The following is a 27,957-nucleotide window of genomic DNA, read 5'->3' as shown; positions in this document are numbered from 1 at the left end:
AGGGACACCTTCCACTATCCCAGGCTGCTCCAACCTGGCCTGGAACAATTCCAGGGATCCAGGGGCAGCCTCAGCTTCTCTGGGCACCCTGTGCCAGAGCTGAGGAACAGGTTACAGGTGGTGCTGCATTTTTTATGAACACAGAAAAATTCCAGAGAAGGCAGCAGGCAGTGGCAGCAGGTATCTCTAAACTAAGCTCTTTAAAAAAAGAGATATTTAATGTCATGGCTCGTGTGGGCTATGGTGTTTGAGGGAGAACAGTGTCAAAAGCTGGTGCTTTGTCTTTGTGGTTTTGGTGGTTTCTTTTATCCTGTTGTAATTATCAGGCTGCTTTTCTGTTTTTTTCTGTACTTTCCAGAATGCTTGACACGAGGAAGTGGAGTTGTGTAATTTGGCTCTTGTTCTTGATCAGAGTTCTTGTGATGATTTGGCAGGTTTGAATAAAAACTTTGTTACATCATTTCCCTGAAACAGCCCTTTGCTCAGGTGTGGGTGACAGTAACAACACAAGTTACAGCAGCTCTTTGTTAATTTGAGAGGCTGATTTATAAAATTACAGGTGAAGTGTGGCTTTTCCACACCCTTGCCTGTTTTCAAGGACTCAGAGAGTGGAAGAGATCTGGCTCACTTCCAAGGAGTGAGCAACCTGGTGTACTTGGCCCTGCTCTGAGTGCAGAGATTGAGCTAATATCTCCCTTTTTTAAACCTGAATTACTCTATCATTCCTTAAAACAGCATTTTTTTTGGTAAGGAGGTTCTCCTTGGGATTCCCTATCTTCTGCTTTCTGTTTTTTGTGGGTTTTTTCTGCAATTAAGTGGAGTAACTGCATGAGTTCCATCACTGCTGGAACCTTCATGTTCTGGTGAGCCCTGGTTTTTATTTGTAAGAATGGTTGGGGGTTTTTGTGAGGCTGTGTTGACTTCTCTGTTTTCAGCATAGCCATCCATCACTTTACCCATGCACTTTCAATGATCATTTAAAACAAATGCAAAAATGCAGGCTCCAAACACCACTTGCACAAATGAGATTCAGCTGCAGCTGGCAGTGTTTATAAAAATGACCCCAAATTGAGGACTTGGTGGCTTTCAGTTAATAATTTGCTTTGTGCTTTGAAATTAATAGGATGTGTGTGGCAAAGGGTCCTTTCCCCTGGTGGCTCTGTCTGAACTGAAAAATAAGTTGACACAGTAGCTGAAAGTCTTAAATTGGCTCAGGAATGTTATCACAGCACTGCTGTGTCCTGTAGAAATAAAAGGGTACCATTTGCATCAGCACATATTTCTCTAGCCTCTGGAACAAGCAGAACCAATATTATCACTGTAAGAAATCAATTTACGTCCATGTTATTGTTTCAAACTTTCTGGAATGATTTAGAAGCACCCAGGGGATTCCTTTTTTTAAAATGGAAAGTCTGGCCCTCAACGAAAAAATAGCATTAAGATAAAGTAATTCTGAAGTCACCAGAGATTTCCATTTTCTTCTATAAATCTCTTTTATTATTTCAGTGCTACCAATTCTTTTAAGATCCTGTAAAACTCCCTTAAAAATGCAGAGGGGACTTTGTGCAAGCGAAAGAACTATTGTTTCGCTTCCGGTCCTTGTCAGCTGCAAGCTGCAAATATTTGGTAATCCCCGTTAAAGCAGCCATGGATGGCATTATCTCCAGCATCAGATGGGCACAGGAACTTTCCTTCCCAGGCAGTTCATGAGTGTATTTGGCTTCCTCATGGTCATTCCCACAGAGGGGGGTGGCTGAAGGGATCGTGCTCAGCACATGATGCCAGTGTTCCAGAAGATGCTCACTGTAGGTTCCACAACAGCTGAACCTGATCCCAGACTGTTTTCCCATCCAGGGGCGTCTGTCTCTGTGTTGCTGTGCACATCAAACCTGGGGAAAAAGAATCCCAGCAGCCACATAAATTAATAGGTCATTAATAGTTGTGGTCTCTTGTTTGGTGCTTTTCTTAAATGCTCATCTCTCACATTCCCAGCTGATACCTGAGAAGTGCCTTAGAGAGCTTTAGGTGTTCACAGTCCACAGAATAACTCCAGTTTGGAGCACTTGGATTCCAGCTGACTGTGAGTTAATGCTTGCAGGGAAGTGAAAAGGGGATTTGCACTGGAAATGCAACTTTTGATGTTAATTTTGGTAAAACCACAAGCAAGCGAGGTTTACTGGCCTTAACAGTAAATGGTATTTGCACCAGGAGCTGTGTTGTATGTACATCATAGAATCATTGAGTGCTTTGGGCTGGAAGGGACCTTAAAATTCCTCCAGTCCCACCCCTGCCATGGCAGGGACACCTTCCACTGTCCCAGGCTGCTCCAAGCCCCATCCGGCCTGGCCTTGGGCACTTGCAGGGATCCAGGGGCAGCCACAGCTGCTCTGGGCACCCTGTGCCAGGGCCTGCCCACCCTCACAGAGAGGAATTTCCTCACAATATCCCATCTAACTCTGCCCTCTGCCCCCCAGTTCTTACATTTCCAAATATATTTTTAATTTTTCATAGATCAAATACGTATTTTCCATTTCAAATCCGTCCCTCAACCCCTGAAAAATCACGTTGCTCATCATGCAGACTTTTGATGCAACCTTGGGGCACAGGGGTGGGTCTGAGTCACAGCTCTTTCTGTTGAGAAGATGTGAAAGTGTGATGGTCACATTGGCCTGGTGGCTGTCAGTTTGTTCCACCTCGTGTTTCAGTCACAAGTGAATCCCTTGGTAAAGCATTTGACCCAAAGAAGCCCATTTATTTCAGGGATCCAGGTGTTTATTCCTCCATGGCTGGGCAGCGTAGTGGAAAAGCAGCATGGCAAAGTCTACTACGGAACTCAGGGCAACTTAATTATCTTAAAACAATGACTGTTTTTTCATGGTGAAATAAATTATTTCTTGATAATGTGATCAACTTTTCAATGAGATTTCCTTTGGTGTTTTCACAGAAATATAAGAAAAGGGTTGATTGTAAAGGCGCAGTGTGATTTTACAGATGCTTATGAAAGAAAAGTATTCCCTGTGTCCTGTCCCTCCAGGCCTTGTCCCCAGTCCCTCTCCAGCTCTCCTGGAGCCCCTTCAGGCCCTGCAAGGGGCTCTGAGCTCTCCCTGGAGCCTTCTCCTCTCCAGGTGAGCACCCCCAGCTCTCCCAGCCTGGCTCCAGAGCAGAGGGGCTCCAGCCCTGGAGCAGCTCCGGGGCCTCCTCTGATCTCTCTCCAGCAGCTCCAGCTCCTTGTGCTGCTGGCCCCAGGGCTGGGGCAGCTCTGCAGGTGGGCTCTCACCTGAGGGGGAGGAGAGGGAGAATGATCAAGGATGAAATCAGGGATTTAAGCTGAGTGTAAAACAAAGAAAATGACTGGAAAGCCAAAATAATAATAATAATAATAATAATAATAATAATAATAATAATAATAATAATAATAATAATAATAATAATATTTTTAAAATACTCAAAACCCCTGCTAGAAAGAGGACAGCAGGAAGGCAGTGTAAGGATTAGGATTGGGAAGGAGTTACTTGGCAGAAATCTGGTTGAGGAAGGTAGCAAAAAACCTAAAACTTTTAATTTTTCTCATTTCAGGATTTTATGTAGAAACCTTTGGGATATGAGTGGAGGTTTGAGATATTTTGGTCAGCTGTCATAAACCCTCTCATTCTGAGCAGGAAATGAAACTGCCATCTTGTTTCAAAGGCACACTGTAACACAATGAGAGCAGTTCCCAAAATACTTTTGTGTGCCAGCCTTGGAGCTGCTCAGGGGGAAGGGCCCAGCTCAGGATGCACCTGGTCTGCTCCGTTTGGGAGGCAGGTGGGGCCACCACGCTTTAACCAGAAACACATGGCATTCCTGGCCTAGGATTCCTGGGGAAAAGCATCCCAAACAGATCCTTCACAGCGTTTTCTGTGCTTGAAGGCTTGGTTTTTAGCAACTGCTGATTCACTGGAAGGATTGAAGAAGCAGGGAAAAGTTACTCTTTTCCTCAGGTTTTTTTTTATTGCTGTTACTCATAACCATCCAATGTATCAGTGAGTTACCTGGAATGGTTGTGTTTCCATTGAAACTGGGGGAAAAAAACCTGTAGATTATTCTTAAAATTGAATGTGTGCACAAGTTTTATCCTGTTAAATAAGTTATTACATTGTAAAAGTTAGTGAAAATGTGGAGACCTCAGAGCCCTCTCCAGTGCCTGAAGGGGCTCCAGGAGAGCTGGAGAGGGACTGGGGACAAGAGATGGAGGGACAGGACACAGGGAATGGCTCCCACTGCCAGAGGGCAGGGTTGGATGGGATATTGGGAAGGAATTGTTCCCTGTGGAGGTGGGCAGGCCCTGGCACAGGGTGCCCAGAGCAGCTGTGGCTGCCCCTGGACCCCTGGGAGTGTCCAAGGCCAGGCTGGACAGGACTTGGAGCAGCCTGGGACAGTGGAAGGTGTCCCTGCCATGGCAGGGGTGGAATGAGAAGATTTTAAGGTCTCTTCCCACCAAACCATGCAGTGATTCTGTGACTCATCTTCTGTCATCAGCGTCAGGACAAAACATTTCTGAGTGACTTCATTAATGAAAGCAGTGGAAGAATTACAACAAGGAGATGAGGCCCAAAATAGCAGCACAAGGCCAGTAAGATGGCCAGTGAGATGGAAAATATCACATTGAATTTGAAGTTTAATTAAATCCTAGAGAACGTTATGGGGAAAATGGTTTCTAATCTACAACTGTCTTGCTGAGAGGGAGGCAAACCAGGGAAGAGTTTTCACAGACCTTTGAGGGTTTCTTAGGGCCCAGCTGTCAAATTTTGAGAGGTTCTTTATTCTTTCAGAGCATATTCTTCTTTTCAGAGCTTCCAAAGCTCTGCTCTGTTTGGAGTCAGTGCAGGTGTTTGGGGATGGCTGGAGTTGAGGAGCTGCTCATTCCCTGTGTGGACAAAGGCTGCTTGAGCTCTGGTTTTTGCACAGTCTTCAGAAAACTTCCTTGCCTTGGAATCCCTTCCTGCAGCTGAAAATTCCTGTTTAGTTTTTACAAATTGCTAAGGAGATAATGGATTGTAAAGCTGGCCCAGAAGCTCAGTCATGGGAAGAGGAGGAGGAGTGGGAATGCTCCAGTGTGATTTGTCTACCTACCTGCAGGTTTGATCCCCAAAATTAAAATTCCCATCCGTTCAAGTTGTCATCTCTGCTGAAAAAGCTTTGCTGCCAGGCCTTGGTGTGGAGGGAAGCAAATATTCCCTACCAGTAGCTTCCTTGGATCCCTAATTCCTGATGACTGACTTGTGGAATGGTGTCATCCAGCTGAATGAGGTTATTATTTTATAATGATTTACAAATTATCAAAGCCCTTAGGTAATTGCTTGTAGGATTGGAATGCTAATTAAAGGAATGAATCTCTCTCTGGTATTCCCAGCGTTGCTCATGGATAATGGGAAGAACCTTTTCCATGCACTGGTTATCCCAGCTCACTTTCCTCTTGGCACCAATATTGTCCAGGGCATCCAGCAGCACCTTTCCATCCTCATGGATTTATAAAACTTTGGGAAAGTTTCCGTGCTCAGGTTCAGGGCTTTTAATCTTACATAAAAGTCAAGGGGAGCTGAAAATTATTCAGAATGGGGAAAAAAAAAATGTTAGGAGGAATCATGGCAATATTCTGGGATTTGGGTGCCTGAATTTTCTTGGATAAACTTCTTTTGACTGGAGTGTTAAACCGGATACATGGAGGTAATTAAAAACTAGGTTTCCAGTTCAAGCTCAAGAGTATTAGAAATCAAAATTTTAAACCAATGCTATTAAAATCGTGCAGTGTTTACTATACTAGATGTAATTATATTGTATATAATAATTCAGCAGATGAGAATTCAATTTAATAAAATACAAATTCCAGAAGTTCAGAATTCCAGTAAAAAAGTGCATAAAAAGAAGATGGCAAATCTGAGAAATACCTTTTTTTTTCCTGCATAAAATGTTCACAGATGTTTGTGGCTCTGTGTATACCCAAATAATTTAACATTTTTAATAGCTGATCCACTTCTGTCAGGCTTTGCTCTTCTCATTGGGCAGTTTGTCCAGTTGGATTCAGTCTCAGTTCATTCAGCTGGATTATTGTAGTTTATTTTTATGATATTCAGATGTGACTTCAGTTCCAGATCCCTGGATTCTGTCTCAGCATTCCCACTGAGCACAGACCCTTCTTTCTGGCTGGGTCTGAGAGCCCCATTTCTAATTTAAAAGGGGATATTGGAGCATTCATTGAATTAACTTTGCTGAAAGGCTCAATTTATTTCATAGCAAAGACTGAGCACTAAAGACAGCCTTGTATCAATGAAATCCCAGCCCTGCCAGATCCTTGGGATGTCTCTTCCTGTGTGATTTCAGCCTCTTGCTCTGCTCTGCCCACACAGTGTCAGGAGGGCCTCTGAGCAGTGGCACTGTGAAATTAAGGAGTTTTTTAAAAGGTTTGAGTATTAATCCTACAGGGCTGAAATGAGTTTGAAAAGGAGCTTAACTTTAATGCAGTTACGTTCAACAAATACTGCCAGGAGACCAAAGTATATTTAGGTATTCCCAATCAGGCCACACTTCAGAAGTGATTTAATTAAAAGATTTAACAGCACTAGATCCCATTTTTGTTCATTTTTTTGTTGATTTTTGCTACCCATCAGCGTCCTATCAAACAGTAGAAGGTCAGAAAATCCTCTCAGCTTCTGGAGAACATGGCATGACTGGTGACTCCATCAATCCTTGTTTAGGAATACTGCTTGTAAAACTGCTTGGAATGGGGATTTGTGCCAGACTTTGGGATGGGGGTGGAGGGAATCTGTTTGTGAAAGGGAAAAACCTTTCACAATATTTTTAATTGCGGACTTCAGGCTCAAATTATCTTTGTCCTCACCCACTGGCGCTTACAAGCAGTGCAGGCATAAATTGTTAGTGTGATTCCCTTGGAGATAATTGAGAATGGACTCCTGAAAGTAATAAAGCATAATTGGCACACAGAATTCCCAAGTGGGGTTTGGGAACCCTGGATTAATCTTCTTGCTGCACTGCAGCTGCCATACCTTTGGCATTACCCCCACCATGTGTTTTCCTTTATTGTGGGAGATAATTGCTGCCATTGTTCTGTGATTCCATAATTATTGCAAATAATCACAGTGCTGTGACTCTGGGCCATTTTCCTTACAAGAACACAGAAATTCCTAGAAATAGTTGCATTGGATTTGGTCCTTGTATTTTAGAGTGACTGGCAGAGTAATCCTTTTGTAGGGTGCGTGTTCAGGAACGTGGGGTTCCCTGTGTCAGATACATTCTGCCCTTCTCATACTGCTTAATTGTTTCATGTGTCAGCATAACATTTAATTGAGTTTGTAATTTGAGTTGGAAAATGCCTGAATATTCTGGATATGCCAACAAGACCATTGGTGTTGTGGGTGAGACAGAGCAGTGTTACATTTGCAGGATCACACCAAGCTGCAGGTTATATCTCCTTGGCATGATAAGAATCTGAAATGTTTGGGAATATATTAAATTATAGAATTTTTCAATACATTTCCATCCCTGAACCTACTCTGTGAGCAGCTTTTGAATAGCCTGTTCACTGAATACAGGTGACTTTAAGCCCACATAGAGAAAACAAACAGATGGAAGTGATAAATCCAAGGAGCAGTTGGGAGCAACAGCCTGTGCTGGGGCAGAAAAGGTTTTGTTGGAAGAGATTTATCTGAAGAAGTAAATGAAAATGATAATACAGAGATTGAATCAACTGAATTAAAACTTAAAGCCAGCAAAATAGGTGGTTAAAAAACTGCAAGGGTGCAAAAGAGTAAACAAAAGCTCCTGAGGAACATTTATGCTCAGAATCTGATCTTTCTTTCTTTTTACTTATTTTTAATGCATTTCATCTGCCAGGGGAGTATTTTAAAGAACATGCTTGTTTCTTTAATTTTTTTAAAGAACGTATTAAGAAAATAATTCTAAGAAAATATTTTAAGGAAAAATATTTATTAAGAAACATTAGGACTTGTTGTAAAATGCATTTTCATGTGCACATCTGTGTCAGTTTAAGGTTTCTCTCCCTTAGCTTGTGTTGTTGTAATACAGAAAAGATCTGGATTTATCCAAGCTCGTGTCTGAGTCAGGGATGGTTCACCTGGAGCATGAGAGTTCATATGGAGACTTGCTGGTAAATCTGGATGGAATTCTGCAAGGAAGAATTCCCAGAGCTTTCTTGGAGGTGATTCTCTGTGTGAGATTTGGTTTTGTAGGGGGCAAAAATAATCAGCTCTGGCCTGTTCTCAAGCAGAGTGCATTTCTTTAACTTACCTTCCAAATCATGTGAAAATATCAATATATTTGTTGAGCTGAGCAGCAAAATAATTTATTTTTGAGTAAGAAGGACTAAAAAAAGTCCAAACAGAGCACACCCCCTCACACTGCTGTTCCTCAGAGATTTTGTGATGATGATGATGATCTTGTGGTCAGCAGAAGAATCCTTGAAGAGCAGAAATGCTGTCAAAGTGCTGAAGGATTTAAATGCACATTTTTCCACGTGAAGGAAGCCAATTATTACTGGCATGAGCAGTGTAGAGCACTCTGTGCTCTCCAGATGCAAAGATGTCATGATGGTGACAGCTCTGCCACAAAGTCATCTTCCAAATGTTGGATTCGAGCCAGAATATTTTTTTTTCCCTCAAGAATGAGGAAGTGCAAAAGCAAAGATGCAGTTTATTAAAAATTCATCCTTTCAAAAGTGGAATCCCCCTGGGATTTATTCCAGAGCTGTGCAGAAAAAAACAATCTAGGTCCAAGAAGTCTTGGGAGATACTTTGGGGGCATGTATTTCTAGGTATTCCTAGAGTCTGTTTTTATCTTCCAGGGTTTTTTAAGCCTTAAGTGGCTTTGAAGATCTGGTTTTCTTTGCTCATGGCGGTCTCACAATTAGGCTGTTCTCACTGATTTCAGTGGAATTGTCCTTTAACCTGGGAGTGTTAATTTAGTGCTGTCTGCACCAGGTAACTCACTGCTGTCAGCGTTGTGGCAATTACAAGGAATTATAAAGGGCATTTCCTTCCATGCCTGCGTTCACCTACAGACCCTCATCCTAAAGTGTGACAATTACAGGGCACTGCCATGAGATGGTGGAGGCAGATCTTGTTATTATCATTAATTTTGCTTATTCTTGTTTTAAAGGGACGTTTTTCCTGCAGTGGGGGAGGGTGATAAGCATCTGTTGGTGGCTGTTCCATATTTTTCTGTGCTCAGAGGAGGCTGCAGCCCCTCAACAACAAAGGTTTTGTCAGTAAAAACAATGACCCTGGAGAAATTGTAAAGGAACAAAATGATGTGCAGAACAGTCATCAAGTGACTAATGAGAGCAAACAAAGAACTTGCAAACAAGCCCCAAACTCCTGACAGCAGAAAACACAAAGCTCTGGGGTAAGGGAAAGTGCAGAGTGTGTTCATGGGCACCCAGCTGAAAGGAACTTGGGGCTCTCCTGCTCTTCCAGTGTCCATTGTTGTTTGCTGTGGTGAGAGCTCCTCCAGGGTGTGGGAGAAGAGGAAACTCTGAGCTTCATCCAACCTTGTCCATTTAAAGAGGCACTTTCTACTCCTGTCACTATATTCTCTTCCTACCTCTCGGTCTGCTGGTTTTACTCCCAGTTTTTCATGTGGCTCTGCTCTTCAGCAGGGTGGGCACGTCCCTGGAATATCTTGTGCTTGCTTTGTTGAGAGCTTCTTTGGGCAAATGCACTCCTGAATAGCACGTGGTCATGCAGGATGTGGGTTTATGGAAAACAAAAAGAAACAAGAGAAATTAATTAGCCTGACAACAACGGGACAGTGAGACAGCTACAAAAATTCCTTAAATTACTTTCTCTGGAAGTTCAAGAAGGAGCAGAAGGCAGAGAGGATCTTTATGTAGGCACTCTTAAAGCCTTCTTCACTCAGAGCTGTGGGCGTCCTGTGGGCCTGCTGTGACAGGTCCATGTCCTTGCAGTGCTGAGGGATCTGGATCTGGATGCAGTGCTCCAGGTGGGAGGGTCTCACTGGATTTCAGACATTCCCACACAGAGATAGGTAGGGAAACTTCAAGAGTGAGTTGGATCTGGACCTCACTAAAGCAGACTTACCAACACAGCCTTTGGATGTGTAAGATTTTCCTGAGATACAGATAATTTTACAGCATTAGGTTAGCCCTGCATTGCTTTGGATGCTGTGGCTGTTCTGTTAACCTGAAATTCTGATTTTACAGAGTTAAAACGTAGGTGCTCCTCTCTCCCTGCAGAGAGGAAGTCCAGCACTCACTTCTCGATCCAGGGAATGGAGATGGGGTTTGCCCTCAGCTTTTCTCAGCAGCTTTCTCTACTTGCACAAGTTAGCAGAAAAGCAGGATTTTCCCCAAAGAGGGAGCCTGCAGCGGGCAGCTGGGCAGCAGCTTCCTGTCATTGGGAAGTCAGGCTTCAGCCCTCGAATCCATGATGGGCGCGGACAGGGCGCAGTTGTTCCTGCAGGATCTCGGGGAACCAGAGGCTGATGCCAGCAGCTCCACATTGCTCCAGGCAGATTGTTCAGGGACACTGCTGGGGCTTTGATCTGGGGCTTGTTGGGAATTCAGATGGGAATTCAGAATTCCAGCCTGATGTCGTGTTTTGTTGACAAACACAGCCCTGATTGACTTTTACACTGGGGAGTCTTGATGGAGAGGAAAGGATTTCAGCAGTGACAAATGCTGCAGGGATGGAAGAGTTTAAAAAGAAAAATAAGCAGCTTTTCTTCTGTATTAGGAGAAATTGATGCCAGGAATCAGCATTTTTAAAGGAAAATGACTGTGGAATGGAGCTGTTTCCCAGAAAGGATGGGTTTTCCAGACTTTCCTTCCTTCCTCTCCTCACGTCCTTGGGAAGTGCTGTTCCATTTCACGGCTCTGAATAGTGCTGAGTGTGGCAAATCCAGCTGATCCGGGCTCTTGACTTTGTTCTGAGTTTTAGATGAGTTTTTAAAATACTTTATCCTTCACTGTCAGATGAAAGGAGAATTGTTGCTCTGTTTGGACTAAAACACAGAGTCTTCTCACCCTAGAAAGATGGAAGTTGATGCTTTAATTCTAAGAACACCTGTTGATAAATTATTATTGTCTGTACCCCAACCTTTCCTTCTAATATTCATCTTTTCTGACATATCAAAATTAAAACCCTCAGTGGAGTCTCATTTACCAAAATCATTCAACTGAAAATTCCCAGACTGTGCCATCCATGAGATCACTCTGTTTATTTAATGCATTGGAGGCAGGAGTTTCAAGCACAAACACTCAAAAAGCTTCACTCAGCATGTTTTTTCTGCAGTTCAGATTGACAGGTTTTTAATTTTAAGTAAAGAAAAGTTTTGAGTACTATTACAGAAAATAAAGGCTGAAAACTCAAGCCCCTGTTCTTAATGGATTCCAAGTGGTTTTCAAAGCAAAGCAGATCAGGTATAGATAAAAGAGATAAAAACGGGGGGTTTAATGCAAATAACAGGAGGGTGGTAAAAGAATTTAATTTCATTTTTAATATAAATATATTCACATATAAAATTACTTTAATATAAATATAAAATAGAGAGTGGAATCTATGGTACAGATCTCCCTTTTGATCTGGGGGCTTGACTCCTGAGCAGGAAAAGAAATCACATTACCAGGATGAAATCCCACTGACTCCACAGAAAAGTTACCACTCCACCAACACAATGATTTTTGTTCTGTTCATTTCTTTCCCTTATCTTTCTGTTTCCAGGCTGCAGCCCAGGCAGGGGAGGGTCAGCTCTGATTTTGTGCTGTTCCCTCCACCCATGTGAGGAAATTCCTTGCCTTCCACATCGGTTGTATTGTTTCCGGCCGAGCGGTGGCAGCTTAGGGAGTGTTTGCCAAGGGTTCCAGTGGCAAACCTAACCCTCAAAAACTGTAGGGTTGCATCAGCTCAGGGAAGGATGGATGTTTTGAAATGAAGACTGAATCTCACAGAGCCATAGGATAGTTTGGGTTGGAAGGGACCTTAAAGATCATCCCGTTCCACCCCCAGTTCGAGGGTGATGGCTCTTATCACAGGCGTGGGGTTAGGGAGTTTAAAATGCATAAAAATATAAATGTGTGTATTGAAATACCAAATTATTTCTAGGCAGTCATGATTCAGATGAGAGTACTGTGAATTAGTCACTGAAACCCACATGGGTTTACAAGTGTATCTTTAATTGTGGGTTTTAACCTAGCACTTGTTTTGGTACCCGGTGGTTAAATGAGAGGTTTACTTTGAACACCTGAGTTTAAACTGTAAAATTATTATCCAGAGCTTCAGCACAGCTTTTAGGAGTTTCTGTGCAAGACAACCGTGAACAGACTGCGAGGAATATTTCAGAAATAAATGGCATAACAGGGAAAACTCCCCTTGGTGGCTTCACACAGCTCTGGTCTGCGTCGTGTGTGGGGCAGGTAGTTTCCATTTTTAATTTCTGTTTGCTTTTAAAATAAAAAATACAGAGTAGTTCAGCTTGTTCTCTGTCTTCTCCAAGATATAGAAATGGTAATTTTTAAGTGGAGTGTGGCTGAGACCTGTAAATGTTTTAGTGAAGAGACTTGAAGTCAGTCACATAAATGAAGATGAAAGTTCTACACAAGGTCTGTTCTACATCATATGTTATTTTAAGTGAGTAACAACCTCCCAAAGGCAACCAAATGTCCTAATAATAGCAAAAATACTTTCATTTATTATTTTTTAAGGGAATTTTCATAGAATGTAGAATGATTAAAGCTAAATTCTCAAAATGTTTAGTACCATCTCTTGAAACAAAAAAAAGCCTCCTGAAAATGATGATCCAAAGTTTTGGGCTGAAGTTTTGTTTCTGGGAGAAACCCTCAAAGTTATACACAAAACTTGGATGTTGAATGTTCAAGACAATGTTCTTGTCCCATTCCCTCTATACGTAATTTTATTTAATATATAGGATTTCTTCTAAAAATAGGCTTTAATTTGGCTGTGTGTCCACTGTGTTTATTAACAGCTTCAGCTCTTCTCAGCCCTAATTCCAGACTTAGCTTCTCAAGCTTGGACACAGGGGGAAGTAGTTTTACACATTTAGTATGGCAACTCTGCTGTAAAGAAATGATTCCTGAAAAAACAGTGACTTTTTTCTATCCTTGGAAATTGTAATTTTGTGCTACTTAACTTTGTATTATCTTGGGTTTGATGCCAGATTTGTTTTTTTTTTAAAAAAAACCCTTGATTTCCTTTTGAAGTTGACAAAAAGACAGGTTTTTCAGTGGGATTGTAATACAGTAAGTGATTTAGTGCTCTCTGGAGAGCCAGAAAGAGAACAAAAGCCATTGTAGAGGAATAATGGGTGTTGGGTTTTTTGATTTTCTTTTTTTTTTTTCCAGTTTCCCCTTCAAGTTTTGTGATGAGAAATTTTGAAAAGACTTTTCCTTTCAAAAGCTGTGATGTTCAGTGGTTTGGGTCAGAGCGTTTGTAAGTGAATGAGATTCAGCTGATAAAACCCCACGTGAATGTTAATTTATATCCTACAGTTCAGCAAGTCAAGTCTTTTGTTTTAATATGAACACATCCAGCTCCATGTAATAATTACCATTTTATAGAAAGGATAAATCCATTCTTACTGCAAGTCTGGAACCAACCAGCTCTCTGATCATCCTGTGGCTGATGGGATGTCACCTTTTCTGTGCCACGAGGAGCTTTTCAGCCTGTGTTTGGAGCTGCTTTCTCAGCCCTGCCTGTGTGTGATACTGCAGTGACTTTCAGAACTTCAGTTCTGGCAGCTCTCATCGGTATTTAAGAACTTCATCATATTGAAACTGCTTTTAATTAATGAAAGGAGCTGGGCTGTAATGCAGCTCTCACATGCTGACAGACCTGTGTGCTCCCTCATGTTTTGCCACACTTTGCTCTGATGTTCTTTCTTAAATATCTTCATTTTTTATATCACACTGGGGGGCGTTTCTCAGCAGAGCTGTGGTCATTGCAGGAGGAGGAGGGAAATAATGAAGTTAATATTTCTCCCTCTTTTTTACTTTTAATATTCCTTGAACTGCAGACTGCAGCTGGACATGAATTAATCCCCAGTGCTGCGTGGATGATAATTGGAGGGAATAAACACGTGTGGGGCTGGGCTGTGTGTGCCTGACATGTCTGTCTGAGCTAATTGTGGGGGCACTATTTACGGTCAGTGAAGAGGAATAGGCCCTTGGCATCCTGCCTTTCAGCTGACCTATTTTAGCTATCTGTCTTGGAGAGGGATCAATCACAACACACAAGTAGCAACTTCTCTCCACTGGCTCTGCAAAGCACCCAGAGTGTCAAAACCCAACGCAGATCTCAGCATTGAAGACTTAAATGTAATGACACGGACCCTTCGTGTGGGGTTTGAGATAAAAACGACATTTGGGTTTGGTATGGAGCTGTGAAATACTCATTTATGGCATCGTGGGATGAAAGGAATCACAGCCACTTTGCAAACTGAGCACTTGGAGTTGCTTTGCCAAATTGAAATGATTTATTTACATTTCTTAGCGGAGTTGCACTCCAGCCCTGGTGTTTGAGCTGGAAAACTTTAGGAACACATAAAAGTCGGCAGTTCCATTCTGGGGGAGTTTCAGGCTTCCCCAGAAACTTCTTCCCAGAGAGCACAGGCAGCCCTGGCAATTTATCCATCATTTGTATTCTCTGTGAGCACAGGGCTGAGCTGCTGATGGGGCTGCCTGCATTGGATGTGCCAGGGGGTGCCCTTGGAATGGCATGGTGGCTCTGGCACTCGTGTGACACCCAGGGCTCGTCCCTGCAGGGCTAAAAGCACAGGGAATGTTCAGATCCTGGTGCTGGCCTGGGACTGAGCCTCCTCAAGCAGCTCAGGGTGAATCCCAGCAAAGCTGTGCCCACCCAGGCAAGAACTGAACCTGTGTCTGTGTATGGCTGCCTGGTTTCTGTGGATTTGCTGCCGGGAATTCCCTGGTGTTTTCCTCAACTGAACATCCTGGCTCTAAGCTCGTATTACATAACTCTTTAAATAAGAATTTTTCAAAATTCTATTTAACAGAGTGCTTGGTGGAGCTGACACTACTTGCAGGAGCCTGGAGCAGTTATCCTATAGCTCTTTTACTGGGAAGTCTTTCCTGGGGCAGGGCCTCCAGGAGGAAGACTTGGAAGGAATTTGCTGCTGCTTTGGCATAATGGTTTCCTGATGGCCATAGAGCTCTTAAGTTTGAGGCAGGTTTGATATGTTGATATGATATGTTAGATATGTTTGATATGATGAAGGAAACAGTCTGCCTCTGCTAAAAAATTCCTTTACACTTGGTAGGTGGAGGATGAAGAAAATTGTGTAGTGTGAAGTGGATTTGGGATATCAGAGTTTGGATGTGAGAATTCCAGTCCCACTGTTTGATTGTCTCCTCAAAGCATCCCTCACTGAAGGTGGCTGTGTGCTGCAGGGAAAACTGCAGGAGGAAGATCTCTTCTGTTCTTCCGGAGTTCTGAGGGATTTCATAAAGCCATGGAATGGTTTGGGATGGAAGGAACCTAAAAGTTCATCCCATTCCACCCCTGGAATGGGCAGGGACACCTTCCACTATCCCAGGTTGCTCCAAACCCTGTCCAACCTGGCCTTGGACCCTTCCTGGATTTATGTCTGATTTTATTGTGTGTGTTCACCTCACCTTAAATGTTGGGCTTGGTTTTTCAGGGGCAGAAACTATTCCTTAAGTTTTGCCCAATTTTTTTCCACCCTCAAATTTTCAAAATTTTTTGAATAATCAAATACAGTTTTCTACAGAAAAACATCCTTGAGTTTATTGAAATGGAGTGTGCAGTTTCTGTGAATACACTGTTTAAATGGGTATCTGTGGAATATGACCTATTTAAAAATCTAAATCATATATATTTAAATACATCCTGAGTTAAATATTTAAATGACATTGTCAGTCACTTGCAAAGTCATATTTAACACAGAACTTGTGTAACCTGCGCTGTGTGATGTGATTTTACAGCTCTGCTTACAACAGAGCTGTGGGGTTTAAACTTTGCTGTCACTGCTACCTTTGGGATAAATTTGTGTTGCTTATTTGGTATTTCTGAGCACAAAAGAAAGTGGCAGCTATTGCTCAGCTGTTTTTGAGAAGCAAACAGCTGGCGACGTGTCACATGCAGATGTTGAGTGTCCTGGCACCATTCCCTGAGGAACACTCTGCTTGGCAGCACCCCGTGGCCTTGCAGATCCTGGGTGTCTTCCTTGCCCTCGGTGCCACCTCCCTGGGCACATTCCCTTCTCCAGAGCTGCTGTGCCCACGAGAACAGCTGGTGGAAATCCCGGGATGATGTTGCAGTGCTGTGTGCTGCCCTCTAATGGGAGCCCAGCACTGACATTCCCCTCTCCTCTCCTCACAGGGGTAAATCTGCTGAGAAAATGGGGTGAGCATCCTGCAAGTCCCTGGGTGAATACTGAGAAACTGCATACAGAAGCTGCTTCCTGCTTCTCCTGATTTTCTTTATTTCTTCCCCTTGGTGCAGGCTCTTGATGGAAACATATATGATCACCTTAAGGATTATTTAATGGCATTCAGCAGGACTGAACTAGAGACGTGCCAAGCTGTACAAAATACATTCCAGTTTTTACTGGAGACTTCCAGCAGGGTAAGTTTGAACTGAATGATCCTTTGTAACTGAGTTCTTGCAGCACGGACAAATCCCCAGGGCCGGGATTTGCTTCCAAAATCATGACAAAACTGAAGGGTTGTTATTTTTGGTTACTCCTGAGTGGTATTAAGTTAAAAGACACCAGACAGTTTTCTTGGGGAGAATTTTTCCTCTAACACCCAGACTGCCTTCCCCTGAGTGCCTTTGCATCCAGAGATGCTCGGTTCTCCTTACCTTGCACTTCTGGGAGGAGAAATTGCAGCTGAGGGTTCTGCACGGTGTAATCTGGAACAAAGCCCTGGGAAACTGCTTGGATTATTTCTTAATAATTGTCTGTCAACTTAAAATCCAAACTATTATGCTGTTTTCTCCCTGGAATTAAGGGTGGCAAACACAGCAAACAAATTAGAGCCTTGTCATAGACGTGGTTTGTTTGCTTTGTCGAGCAGCCAGACTGAGAGAGGCGTGATCGCTTCCAGGGTAATTTTGATACTTAAATAATTCATCTGCTGGGCTAAAAGGAAAAAAAAAATTGCCACTGAGCTCAGAAAAGCTGCTTTGGTGCAGTCATAATATTCCTTTATACATTTACCTTACCCACCCACCCAGAAACAGAGCTCATTCACACAGAGATGTGGAGCAAAAGCTTATTTAACACACTCCTTATTTACCTCCAAGCAAGTGATCTCACACCTTCAGAGAGCTGAAGTGAGGGCATGAAAAATGGGCTTCACCTTCAGCTTTGAATTTACTTGGCAGCAACTGTAAAAACAATCAAAATACCATTTTCTCTTCAGTTGTAGAAGGATTTTCAATAATTCAGCTTGGGGTGTATTATTCAGGTCTGCTTCAAATACCTTCCCCAGAAATGCTGGCTTGGAATCTTTTAGCTAAACAGGTTTCTGTATAATGGCTGCATAATTAATTTTTCACTGTTATATCAGATCCTTTGTGTTCTAAATACTCGGAGAGCTGCCTGGCTGGGACTCGGATCCAGTTCTGAACCCCGTATCCAAACAGTTCCTTGGAGTGGGAATCCTTTCCTCAGGTGTTTGTGTGTGCTGAGCTCGGGGTGGTTTGTGTTAGCCAGGCCAGAGAGCTCCAGGTCTGGCTGATTTTCCACAGCACCCAAGTCAGGCTGTGTGTGATGGGAACAGTCATGTTCCTGCTTTATTCCATGGGCACGACGCCTGCAGAAGGGACAGAAATGTAAATTCAGCTGGCAGGTCTGAACAGGGTTTCTACAACTCCATTTGATTTGCTTCTCTCCTTGTGCTTCAGGAGTGCAGAGGAGAAAAGTTTGTGTTGCTTTGCACACTGAAAATGTGTGCTTCACTCTGAATATATTGACTGGTGGATTTTTCCACAGGCTTTGCTTATCCTTTCTTTCCATAACAGGTCCAGGTTGCAGTGATCAGCCCAAAAAAAAAAAAAGAATCCAGAAAAAAACATTTTCTCTCCACCAAAACCCATCTGTGTCTTTCAAAAGCAGCTCGAGTTGTTAAACTTGTAATAAATTTGTTAGCAATTTAGCATAAACCTGTCATCAAAGCAAAGGTTTTAAATATTTATTGGGGGTTTTGAATGCTTCACCTGTTCTTTGTTAGTTTGCAGTACAAGCTTGGCAGGCTCTGCTTAGAAGAGACACTTCAGGTCATTGGGAGGAATATTTTTGCTCATCCATCTCAACTATAATTCTGTTTGCAGGATGGAATTAAATTGTATTTGCTTTAGAAGGACACAAGTTGCTTCCCACAAGTGGCAGGGATGGTTTCTTGGATGGGCAGGACTGGCTGTCACCTCATGTGATGCAGATTGAGGAAAGCAGCTAAAAACCAGATTTTCTGTATAAAATAGAGGTTTTTTTTATATTTCAAACAACAACACTGTTTGTTTGGGCTTGAAGATTTTATTACTCCTGGGTCAGGGCGGCCCTTGTCATTCCTCTGACACTGGAATAGGAACTCTGACCCCAAAGAGGACAAGTTTAGGGGGGATATTGGGAAGGAATTGTTCCCTGTGAGGGTGGGCAGGCCCTGGCACAGGGTGCCCAGAGCAGCTGTGGCTGCCCCTGGATCCCTGGCAGTGCCCAAGGCCAGGCTGGACAGGGCTTGGAGCAGCCTGGGACAGTGGGAGGTGTCCCTGCCCATGGCAGGGGGTGGAATAAGAAGATTTTGTAGGTCCTTCCCCATCCAAATCATTCAGTAACTGTGATTGTATCAAAAACCAATTTAACTTCCTTTTCACTTGAACAGTCTTACTCAAGGCTCATAGTTCTCTTTTGGCAAAAAAAAGCTGATTTTCTTTGGAACATTTTCTGAAATTCCATTTGCTGTTTTGAGTAATGTTTTTGTGAGGTTTCTGGTAAGAGGGCAAATAATTTCCTTTATGCATATCTGTGACTGTGCCTTGTTTCTGCATATGGGATATATTTAATGTTTGATTTCAGGTCTTGACAGGTTTTAACCTGTCAATTGACATTGACTTCAGAAACTGTGTAAGAACATTGATTTAATTACTGAATAACAGGAAATCTATTTGGAAAAGTTGCAGCTTAATCCCAAAGATACAGTGTTGCTTTGGAGTCCTTTTATTCTCTTTTTAGCAATTGTCCAATATTTTGTGCAAATGCAGGATTTCGTGTGCTGGGCTTGCACATTGTCCCAAGCCTCCTGTTCTGATAACAGTTGTTTTCATTTTTAACCACTTATTGTGGCTTTGAGGGGAAATCTCCTAGAAGTGCTGTTGGAAAAATGAGATTTCTGCTTTGAACTGATTTACTTGGCAGTCAGATTTCTGTGAGGAAAACACTTTAAAATATCTGTGTAAATTTTCACATCCTCAGTAACTTCATTTTGGGGTTTTTTTTTCCCCTAATTGAACTTAAAATAGCTCCACATATTTGGCATGGCCCAGGCTTGTGTGCCATGGTCAGGGTTCACATGGATCTAAAGGACAATTCAATGGACTAGCTGCTTAAATTAAATTATTTTGATGCCAGATCAGTGCTGAGCATCCTCTGAAGCTGCAGATGTTTCCTTCTTTAGTATTTTGTGAATTTCTATTTCTGGGAATTCGTGATGCAAATCCCTGTCTGTTTTCTCCCCGTTTGAGTGTGTTTATGTTCAACTGCTCAAATTGGAGCAGTAATTATGTACTTTTCTGGTTTAGATGAGTGTATTATTTGCCCTGGAGGACTATTTACTTTCTTTAACTGGAGATTAATTTTTTTACAGTTCAGTATTTCAGCAACACAAGCATCAACATTTTGCTGCATTAGAGAAGAAGTTTTATTTCCCATTGTCCACACAGCACAGAGTTCATGCACAATGCTGCTATTTCTGGATAAATACCATCTTTATTATCTCTTTTGTACATGGAAGCCCCCAGTTTGGTAATAAATTGATATAATTTTGGTGCATTTTCATCAATTGAGACACTGAATGCTCTGTAAGAGTTCTTCAACCAGTGATGCTATTTTTTCATCATGCAATCACTGGGTATTTCTTTGTAAATCTGTGTAAATTGTGACATAAGAGGTTTGTTTAGGGATCTGTGTCATGCTGCCTGAAACGTATCATTAAACAAATTTGGGAGCTGAAGGAGTTTTGCTTCAGCAAAATGCAAGCTTAGAGAGTTTTCTCTGAAAGCAATTTAATAAAGAGAGATGAAGTTTGTAACTGATTTTGGATGCATTATTCCAAATAGTCTTTTCATCTCCCACAACTAATAATTTCTGCCAAATTAAGACTTTTCATCTTAAGAAAGAGTGGTGCACAGGAAATTACCCACAAGAGAAGGGAAAAATATTTATGGCAGTGACACCACAGGGTGTCTATTTAATAGTTGGTGTTTTTTCCCCCCCTATTCTGTAGGTAAATGGCAGGGATATTTTAGATCCTTGACACCCACTGTGCGTCCTGCCAGTACCTCTGACCAGCTCAGGTCCTCAATTCCCTGCTGGTGCACCCAAGCTTCTGCTGCAGGTTTAATCTCAGCTGGAAACTGTTCTGGTCTTTCTCTCCAGCTGTTTTTCAGTTCACAAAACAAGGAGTCTAAATAAACCTTTTTCTTTCCTCAGGTGGTGCGGGATTACAATCTCCAGCTGTTTTTACAGGAGAACTCCGTGTTCCACAAACCTCAGCCTTTCCAGTTCCAGCCCAGTGACAGTGACACTGTAAGAGCCCTGTGAATCCCTGCAGTTACTTGGTCTTGCTCTATTTTAAGGCAGATTGTTCTAAATGGGGAAGAGAATCTCTGGTATCCCAGTCTGGTTTAACCTCGTGCTGTGTTTTTGGGGAAGAAAGGGAGAGTGGCCTGGTTGCAGGAGGTGGGTGATGGTAAAAAAAGCATCAAACAGGCTCTACATCATCCACAAAAGAGCAGAATCTTTCTTTGCCTTCCAGATTGTGACTAACAGTCCTCTGTTCCACTGCTTTTAACCTAATTCCTACTAAATGTTGTTGCCTTTCTATCCTGCTGGTGAGGTTCTCGTAATATTCACTAATACTGGGTTTCAACTGTGCCAAATAAAGTGTCCCTACACACCTAAATTGCTCAGGGAATACTTAGAGATACATACAGAGAGTTACTAAAAATAATACTGTTAAAACACTGCATTCCAAAATAATATCCAGAAATCTTATCTTGGTTTCTGTGTTGCTTCCAAAGCAGTGATTAATGACATTAAAATTGAATGAATCAGAGTATGTAAGTGCATTTCCAAACAGCACCTTGATTAAAGTGGATTCTTGATGTCCCATCGACATTACTGATGTTATTTTAAGAAACAGCTGTTTAAAATAAGTTTGGATCTTTAAAACATAGCAACTTTTTCTGATTTGGATTCATTAGTGAACTGACTTGGGCAGTCCTGATCTGCAGTTCAAGTGATTCAGATCAAGACCTGCATAAAAGTGATTTTTTTAAATTTCAGTCACCCTGGAATCTCTCACTGGGTCTCCTTTGTATTTCCTTTTTAACAAACTCTGATTTTGATTTTTATTCCAGAAAGAGTCAGTTATTCCCAAAAAGATAAATGTTTGGACAGTGCTCTTGGGTGGGATTGTTGGGGTGTCTGTGCAAGGCCAGGAGTTGGACTGGATAATGCAGCCAACTCAGGATATTCAGTGATGAATTTTAGGTTGTTCTTGATAACAGTGAGCAGAATCTTTCTGAGTCTTTGCTCTGCCTCTCTAACTTTTGCTGCCGTGTTCTTGTCCCCGTGCACTCCCTGCATCCAGAGTTTTAATGCAGTTCAGCTGGTGGAGATTGAGCCCTCACCTGTCAGTGCTATGAGAATGACCATAGCTGAGGTACCTGGGGGTGTTTATGGTCAGCCCTGTGTTATCCCTGTGCATGTGGGATGCTGAATTTACACTCTGGAGAGGTGGCAACAGAATGCACAATCTCTATAGATATAAAACAGAAAAGGGGGAAAGAAAAAAAAAATAAAAAGCTTTTTTTCACAATGAGACTTGGAGGAGGAAAAATCAATTTAAGAGCGTTATTTGTGGGGGGCAGCTTCACACTTCTCCTGTGTTCTTGCACAGAGTTTGTGATCGATATTCTAATCTGCTGGGGCAGGAATTAAAATTTCACAGCTCAGGACAGTGCTGTGTGTAATTGGTTGCTGCTCCTCTGTGAGAGGGAAAGGTTGTCTGACAACTGCAGGCTCTGGGTGTGCACTGATGAAATGCAGCCCTATTACTGATTTAAATTGGCTCTTTCTCCAGAGGGCCATCCCTGTGGCCAGTAGAGCTGTAATTCAGTCCCATTAAACTTTCCAGTGTGAGAAACTGGAATTGCAAACAGTGATTCTGTGCCGTGGCACTTGTGTGGGCTCACAGGGTCCACGTGTGCTGCCGGTGCTGCCTCACTTCAGGAACTTTTAGGTGGCGATGAATGGGCCCTTCATGTACTCAGTTCCTCACTCCTTTGCTTAGTTAACCCACTTGAGCTGCAGAATTCCTGCATTTCCTCAGTGCACTGCAGCTTTTTAATCTTCAGCTGCTTAGGCTGTAACCAGTTGCCTCCAAAATAATTAAATTATGCTCCTTTGTGATCCGTGTAATTCTGCTCAGCTAACAGGATCCTACCTGGGAAATCCCATTTTTCCCATTTTTTTACTGAATTCCCATTCAGTAAGTACAAGAGAATGAAGGCTCTTGCTCAGGTTTTTGAATTGGTCAGAAATTGGGTGTTTTCTAATTGATGGAGCAACATTTAATTGCAGGAGAACAATTACCAAGCATTCTTTTGCCACATGTTCTGTTTCTAGATGTTTTGCAGAGATTTCTCAGTTGGCTTTTATTTTCTGTGGGTTGTGCATGATAATTTTCACACCAAGGACTGAAAGAAAAAAGTAGAGTCACAAATACATCTCATCAAAAGTTTAATACTAACCTTTTCCAAGAATAAGTTGTGGGCTCTCTTCAGGCTGATCCACTGGGACTGGGCTCAAAATTTGGAGTATTTAAGTATTACTGGAATGGAGTTGTGAGGGCTGTAGGCAGGAAGAATGTTATAAACAGTGTGGATATGGAGCTCTGAATGCAGAGATGTGAATTCTGATATAAGTTCCACTTTTACATGGTCCCTCCCAAACTTCTGTTTAATAAGAGAAGAGCTGTTACCAGGATTTCTGTGCAGTCCTTGAGTCAGGGACGGCCCAGTACGCTTTCAAAATGACCCCAATGTGCACAAAAAGGGTCTGATCCTAAGAAAGGAAGGAATTAAACAATTTACCATCAACTTGCAGGATTTTTGATCCCAAAAATCCCAGTTGCTCTAGGTAAAATGTACACTTTTGAGTGCCCACAAAGAGAAGGCCACTTGTAAATGTTTTACATCAATCAGGTGTTTCCTTTGTCTAAACAAAATTGGTTTGAGCTTGAATTTAATCAGCTGTTCATGTCTCTAAATTACTTAGATTATTTCATTGGTTTGTTTTGATGGACATAAATTCTTATTTTTAAAAAGTTTTCCAAAAAAAATCCTTGAAACAAATCACTTACCCTTAAAGAAAAGGTTTGTTTTAAAACTATTCAGAAAGAAATGATTGATCAGTTCCTACCAAGCTTCAGTCCTCTCCAGAAATGAATTCCCAACATGGATTTACAGAGAGCAAAGTAGAGAATGGAAAAGAGCCTCTTAGAAGACCTTTATCCTCCCAGGGAAATCCAGTCAGCACATCTTGGCCTTCCATGGAGGATGCTGTGATACTCCACATTCCATCATCTCCCGTCCTCCCACGAGGAAAGGGATATTTATCAATTCCTCAGAAATCCAGTGTGGGGAAAACACACGGTCCCTGTGCTCACAGATAAGCCACAAGAACAGGGCAAAAGAGAAAGGAAATTCGCCAGCTTTTCTCTGTTTCCTGTTTGGAAAAGCTGCTTTTTCCTTGATCTCGGGGTTATCACATGAGAAAAGGAGCCAGGTGACACAAAAGTGTCCCTGGAACGGGAGGAGAAGGGCCCTGAAAAGCTGACATTTCATTTTTGGGGTCTTTTTCCTGTTTTTCATTCACTGTTTCCTCAGAGAACATGAGGAAAAGCTGTGGCCCAGCTGATTTCTCCCACAGCTTCTTGACATGAAAATAATCTTCCTTTTTTTTTTCCCTCTTAATTTGCACAAAAACACCTCAGAAAGTTCCATGGAAAATTTTGCAGTTTCCCCCCAAGTAACTTGGCTGGCTTATGGGTAGATTGTGAAAATAAAGATGAATTTTCCTTCTCTCTCAGAAGAACATCTTGGAATTTCTCAGCATCTTCTATGAAGGAATTTTATATATAAAGTTAAATAAACAAGTACAAAAAGGGCCCATGTTTCTATATTTACAGTGGTCTGTCCATTTAATACCAGAACAGACTGGTTTTAACTATAACAATTTTGAGGCAAAATGTGTATTACAAAGAGGTAATTATTTAATTGTATTCAATATTAAGAATTCTTTTTTTGAGAATTACAGATATTCAGGTAAATAAATCAGTGGGTGTGAGTGGGCAAAGCTCTGCCTTCCTTCTGTGACTTCACCCATCTTGTGCCTGCCTAAAACTGATTTTATCTAATCCCTTCCACCCCAGCTGTGCTTAAAATAAGATCTAATATTTATATTTGAGGTTGATACTGAAGAAAAAGGAAAGTTTTGGATCTTCTGGGGACTTAGCTTAGGTTGAATGTGAGGATCATTTCTGATTTTCTCCTAAGCATAATGAGCTGAAATTGGCTCCCAACCTAATGGATTTTATTTTCATTTTCAGTGCCTAGTTGATTTTATTTTAATTTTCACCACCTAATTTTAATTCAGAGAGCACACAGTTAGAATTCTTTGGGTTTTAGCAGTCAGGAAACGCAGATTAAGCAAAGCTCTGAGTATTTTCTAACAGTGAAGATCAGAGAGCAGAAGTTGTACTTGAAAGAAGTGGCCACTTAAGAAGTACAGATTTGTTTATATTCCACTGAAGATATCTACAAAATCAATTTTTCTGGGTCAAAGTCCTTTTTTTTGCCTTTGGCTACCTAATGAGGGCAATTTTTCCATATTTCTAGTTCTAATAGATTTTTTGGAAAAACTGGCTGGGAATGCAGCTGCTGTGAGGGCTGAGGCAAATGAGGATAATTATGAGGGTGAGAATAGAAATAAATTAATAAAAATACTCTGCACTCTAATTTCAAGGTTAATTTCAGTGAGAACAATATAAACCTTTAAAAATAAACAAGATTCAAATTAATTTTAAAAAGAGGGTTGTGCTTTTTGTCTCTTGTATACAGCAGAAGTTCTCAATACAGAAACATCAAGGCCTAGGAATCACAAAGCTGTGTTGATCAGTGATATTTAATAAAAAGCAATACTTTTAAGATTCAAGACTACAAAAACAAAAAAACCTGAAACAGACTAAAAAACCCCAAAACCCAAACTAAAACACAAAAAACCAAACCAAACCAAGCCATCTCTGCCCATTCAGATGTTCCTTTTCCTTCTGCAGCCCCCTCATCGATTTATTAGATTAATATAATATTGTCTAGTATTAATAATATGCTAGAAATTTGTTAGTTTAAAAAGCAGCATGTGGTTCTGTAAAGCAGCAATCATAGGTTGATTTGGATTTAGCAAATGGTTTAGCAATGGTTTAGTTTAGATTGTAACATAGATGTGATCATAATAATTGTGGATTTAAGATCTTTTTGGTTATTCTGAGGGGAGAAAAAAACCCCTTTATGCAAAAAAAAATCTTAATTTTTAAAGATGAAGAGTGTCCAATATGAAATGTTGGAAATTGACTGAAAAATGAGTCAGCCCCAGCTCACTCTTGGCTAAATTAAAATTAAATGAGCTCAGCAACAACAGACTAAAAGGAGCCCTAAAGTTGGCTCATGATTTTCTCAGAACTGCTGAGTTTAGCAGTGAGTTGTGTGAAAAATGTCATGTGTGTTCCTTCCTCCTCCCCAGAGTGTTGCTCTGCAGCCTTGGCATGGAAACTTCTTGTTTTCACCTCTTTTTAAAAGAAGTGCCTGGTTTTGAGATGTGCTTTGTGTCGCTGCTTTGCATGCAATAAATGTTCCCTGATTTTTGCCTTGCTAGAAGTGAAATTTTAGTCCTCAGCCACAAAAATAAGGAACTTGGAGGCTCAAGAGCCAATGTTTTTTTTTGCTTTCAAGACAGCTCTGTGCCATGGGTATCCAGATATAACTGGATAAATAAGAATACAGGCTGGCTTTGGGCCTGTTGGGAGGCAAATCCTGCACCTGCACCAACATTTCAGACCAAAATGGAGAAGTGACATTTGTCTGCAGCCTGAATGCTTTTGTTAATTTAAGAAACAGCATTACTGCCCCTAAGCTTTTTAGCTGCTTGGAGCCATTCAGAACTTTCTGCTGGTTTACTGATCGAATTTTTAGCACTAAACACTGTTTTTGTTGTAATCCAAGCCCTGAGGGAACAGCAAGAGTGTCCATCTATGTTTAGCTCAGGTTTTTTGGCTCTCCCTTCATTCCTTGGCCACTGAGAATGGGTTTGGTTTCCCTCTCTTTTTGGAAGAGGTTAAATTGAGTCATTGGACATCTTGGCACCACCAGGTTCCAGTCCTGAAGACACTTCAGCTTCATGGAGTATGTCAGGATCATACCCTGCAGTTCCTCCACCTTCTTCCCTACAATTTGGACTTTAATGTCCACAGCAGATAAATCTGGTTTAGCTCCTTTCCTCTCACCGATTTTAATGGCAGCTGAGTTTTCATTTTCTTGATGTTCCTGTCCAGTCTGTCTTTCCCTAAGGGTACAGAATTAAGGCTTTTCATTGCCACATTTTTATTTTATTTTTAGACCTTTAAGCGAGGGTGAGGTCTGCCTGGGTGCAATACTGCTTTAGAAATAACTAATTCAAGTTTGAGCCTACAAAATACACTTATTTTTTAGTATGCCTTAAAAGTAGCCACGAAGTCCACATTCATTTTTCTGGTCAAGTGCTTTTGATAAATAGACTAAAACCCAAAATCACACTTGGGGTGATGGAGAAGATCATCAAGTGACTGAAAAGTCTGGATTCTTTCCATGTGAAAATGAGCTGCTGAGTAGGAGCAAGAGCAATGGGAGCACTGAAAATATGTTATGGGCTGTTTTCACTCTCAGATGTTTCATAGGGAAGAGGGAATGTCAAAGATTCTGCTCAGGTTAAGGCTCAGCTGGAAGCTGTGGAAGAGGCTGTACGATAAACTAGGAAAAAAACTGAGGGGAGATGTTATCTTAAGGATTGGATGTGCCTAAATAAATCCATATGTTGTCTTCTTCAAGTTTAAAATGGAGTAGCTTAACAGTGGTAATTAAAGAAGTCAGTAATGAAGGAATATGATTCTCTAAATCTACCTCAATAGAAGCCAATTTAATAATTAAATTGAGGGGATGGGTGAAGAGATCCTCATCTGAAGCTTCACCTACCTGATCATCCCAGCACTGGCCCCATGCCTGTACCTCTCCTCTTCCTCTTTTTCCGCTCCACACCTTTTCTGACAATTCCCTGTGCTTGGAAAATTCCATTTCCTGGCAATTTCAGACCCTCAGAATAAAGGTTCAATTTTGGTGAGCAACTTCACTGAACAAGTAACGAGCTGAACCAATTTTATCTCTCTTTCATTTATATTCCCTGATAGGCTGTCAACCAAAGTCAGTCATTTTTGTCACTTCTGTGAGGACAGTGTAATCTAGAAAAATCCTGTTTTCAGAGTGACTTCAGTTTACCTCCTGGTGTCTCTTGGTTTTACCCCAGTCTGTGCCAAAGGCTGGTGTAGATGATTAAACTGTC

At 41.6% G+C, this 27,957-nt stretch overlaps 1 protein-coding gene and 2 long non-coding RNA genes across 6 annotated transcripts in view; 2 read left to right on the top strand and 1 right to left on the bottom strand.

The window, feature by feature from the left end:
• The window catches only part of FCHSD2 (FCH and double SH3 domains 2), a 127,696-nt gene that overhangs the window by 71,656 nt on the left and 28,083 nt on the right, over positions 1-27,957 (top strand). For 2 of the 4 annotated variants that reach the window (XM_086883627.1, XM_086883626.1), the window contains exons 9-11: positions 16,530-16,652; positions 20,737-20,832; positions 21,899-21,970. In XM_086883627.1, coding sequence (XP_086739753.1) covers positions 16,530-16,652; positions 20,737-20,832; positions 21,899-21,970 — 291 coding nt within the window. The remainder of the gene's footprint in view (positions 1-16,529; positions 16,653-20,736; positions 20,833-21,898; positions 21,971-27,957) is intronic. The other 2 variants (XM_086883625.1, XM_086883624.1) reach the window with 1 other exon arrangement.
• Positions 1,886-5,149, bottom strand: LOC147654467 (uncharacterized). The gene is made up of 3 exons (XR_015285255.1): positions 5,113-5,149; positions 4,754-4,987; positions 1,886-3,277 (listed from the first exon to the last, which is right to left on the bottom strand). It is a non-coding gene; the product is annotated as an uncharacterized LOC147654467 (long non-coding RNA).
• Positions 3,807-7,418, top strand: LOC147654466 (uncharacterized). The gene is made up of 3 exons (XR_015285254.1): positions 3,807-3,980; positions 4,519-4,612; positions 4,831-7,418. It is a non-coding gene; the product is annotated as an uncharacterized LOC147654466 (long non-coding RNA).

The sequence above is a fragment of the Cyanistes caeruleus genome, chromosome 3 (genome assembly GCF_971803275.1).
Source record: "Cyanistes caeruleus chromosome 3, bCyaCae1.hap1.1, whole genome shotgun sequence".
Taxonomy (NCBI): domain Eukaryota; kingdom Metazoa; phylum Chordata; class Aves; order Passeriformes; family Paridae; genus Cyanistes; species Cyanistes caeruleus.
Note: the sequence above shows the minus strand (reverse complement) of the source record. Positions and strands in the feature narration are given on the sequence as shown.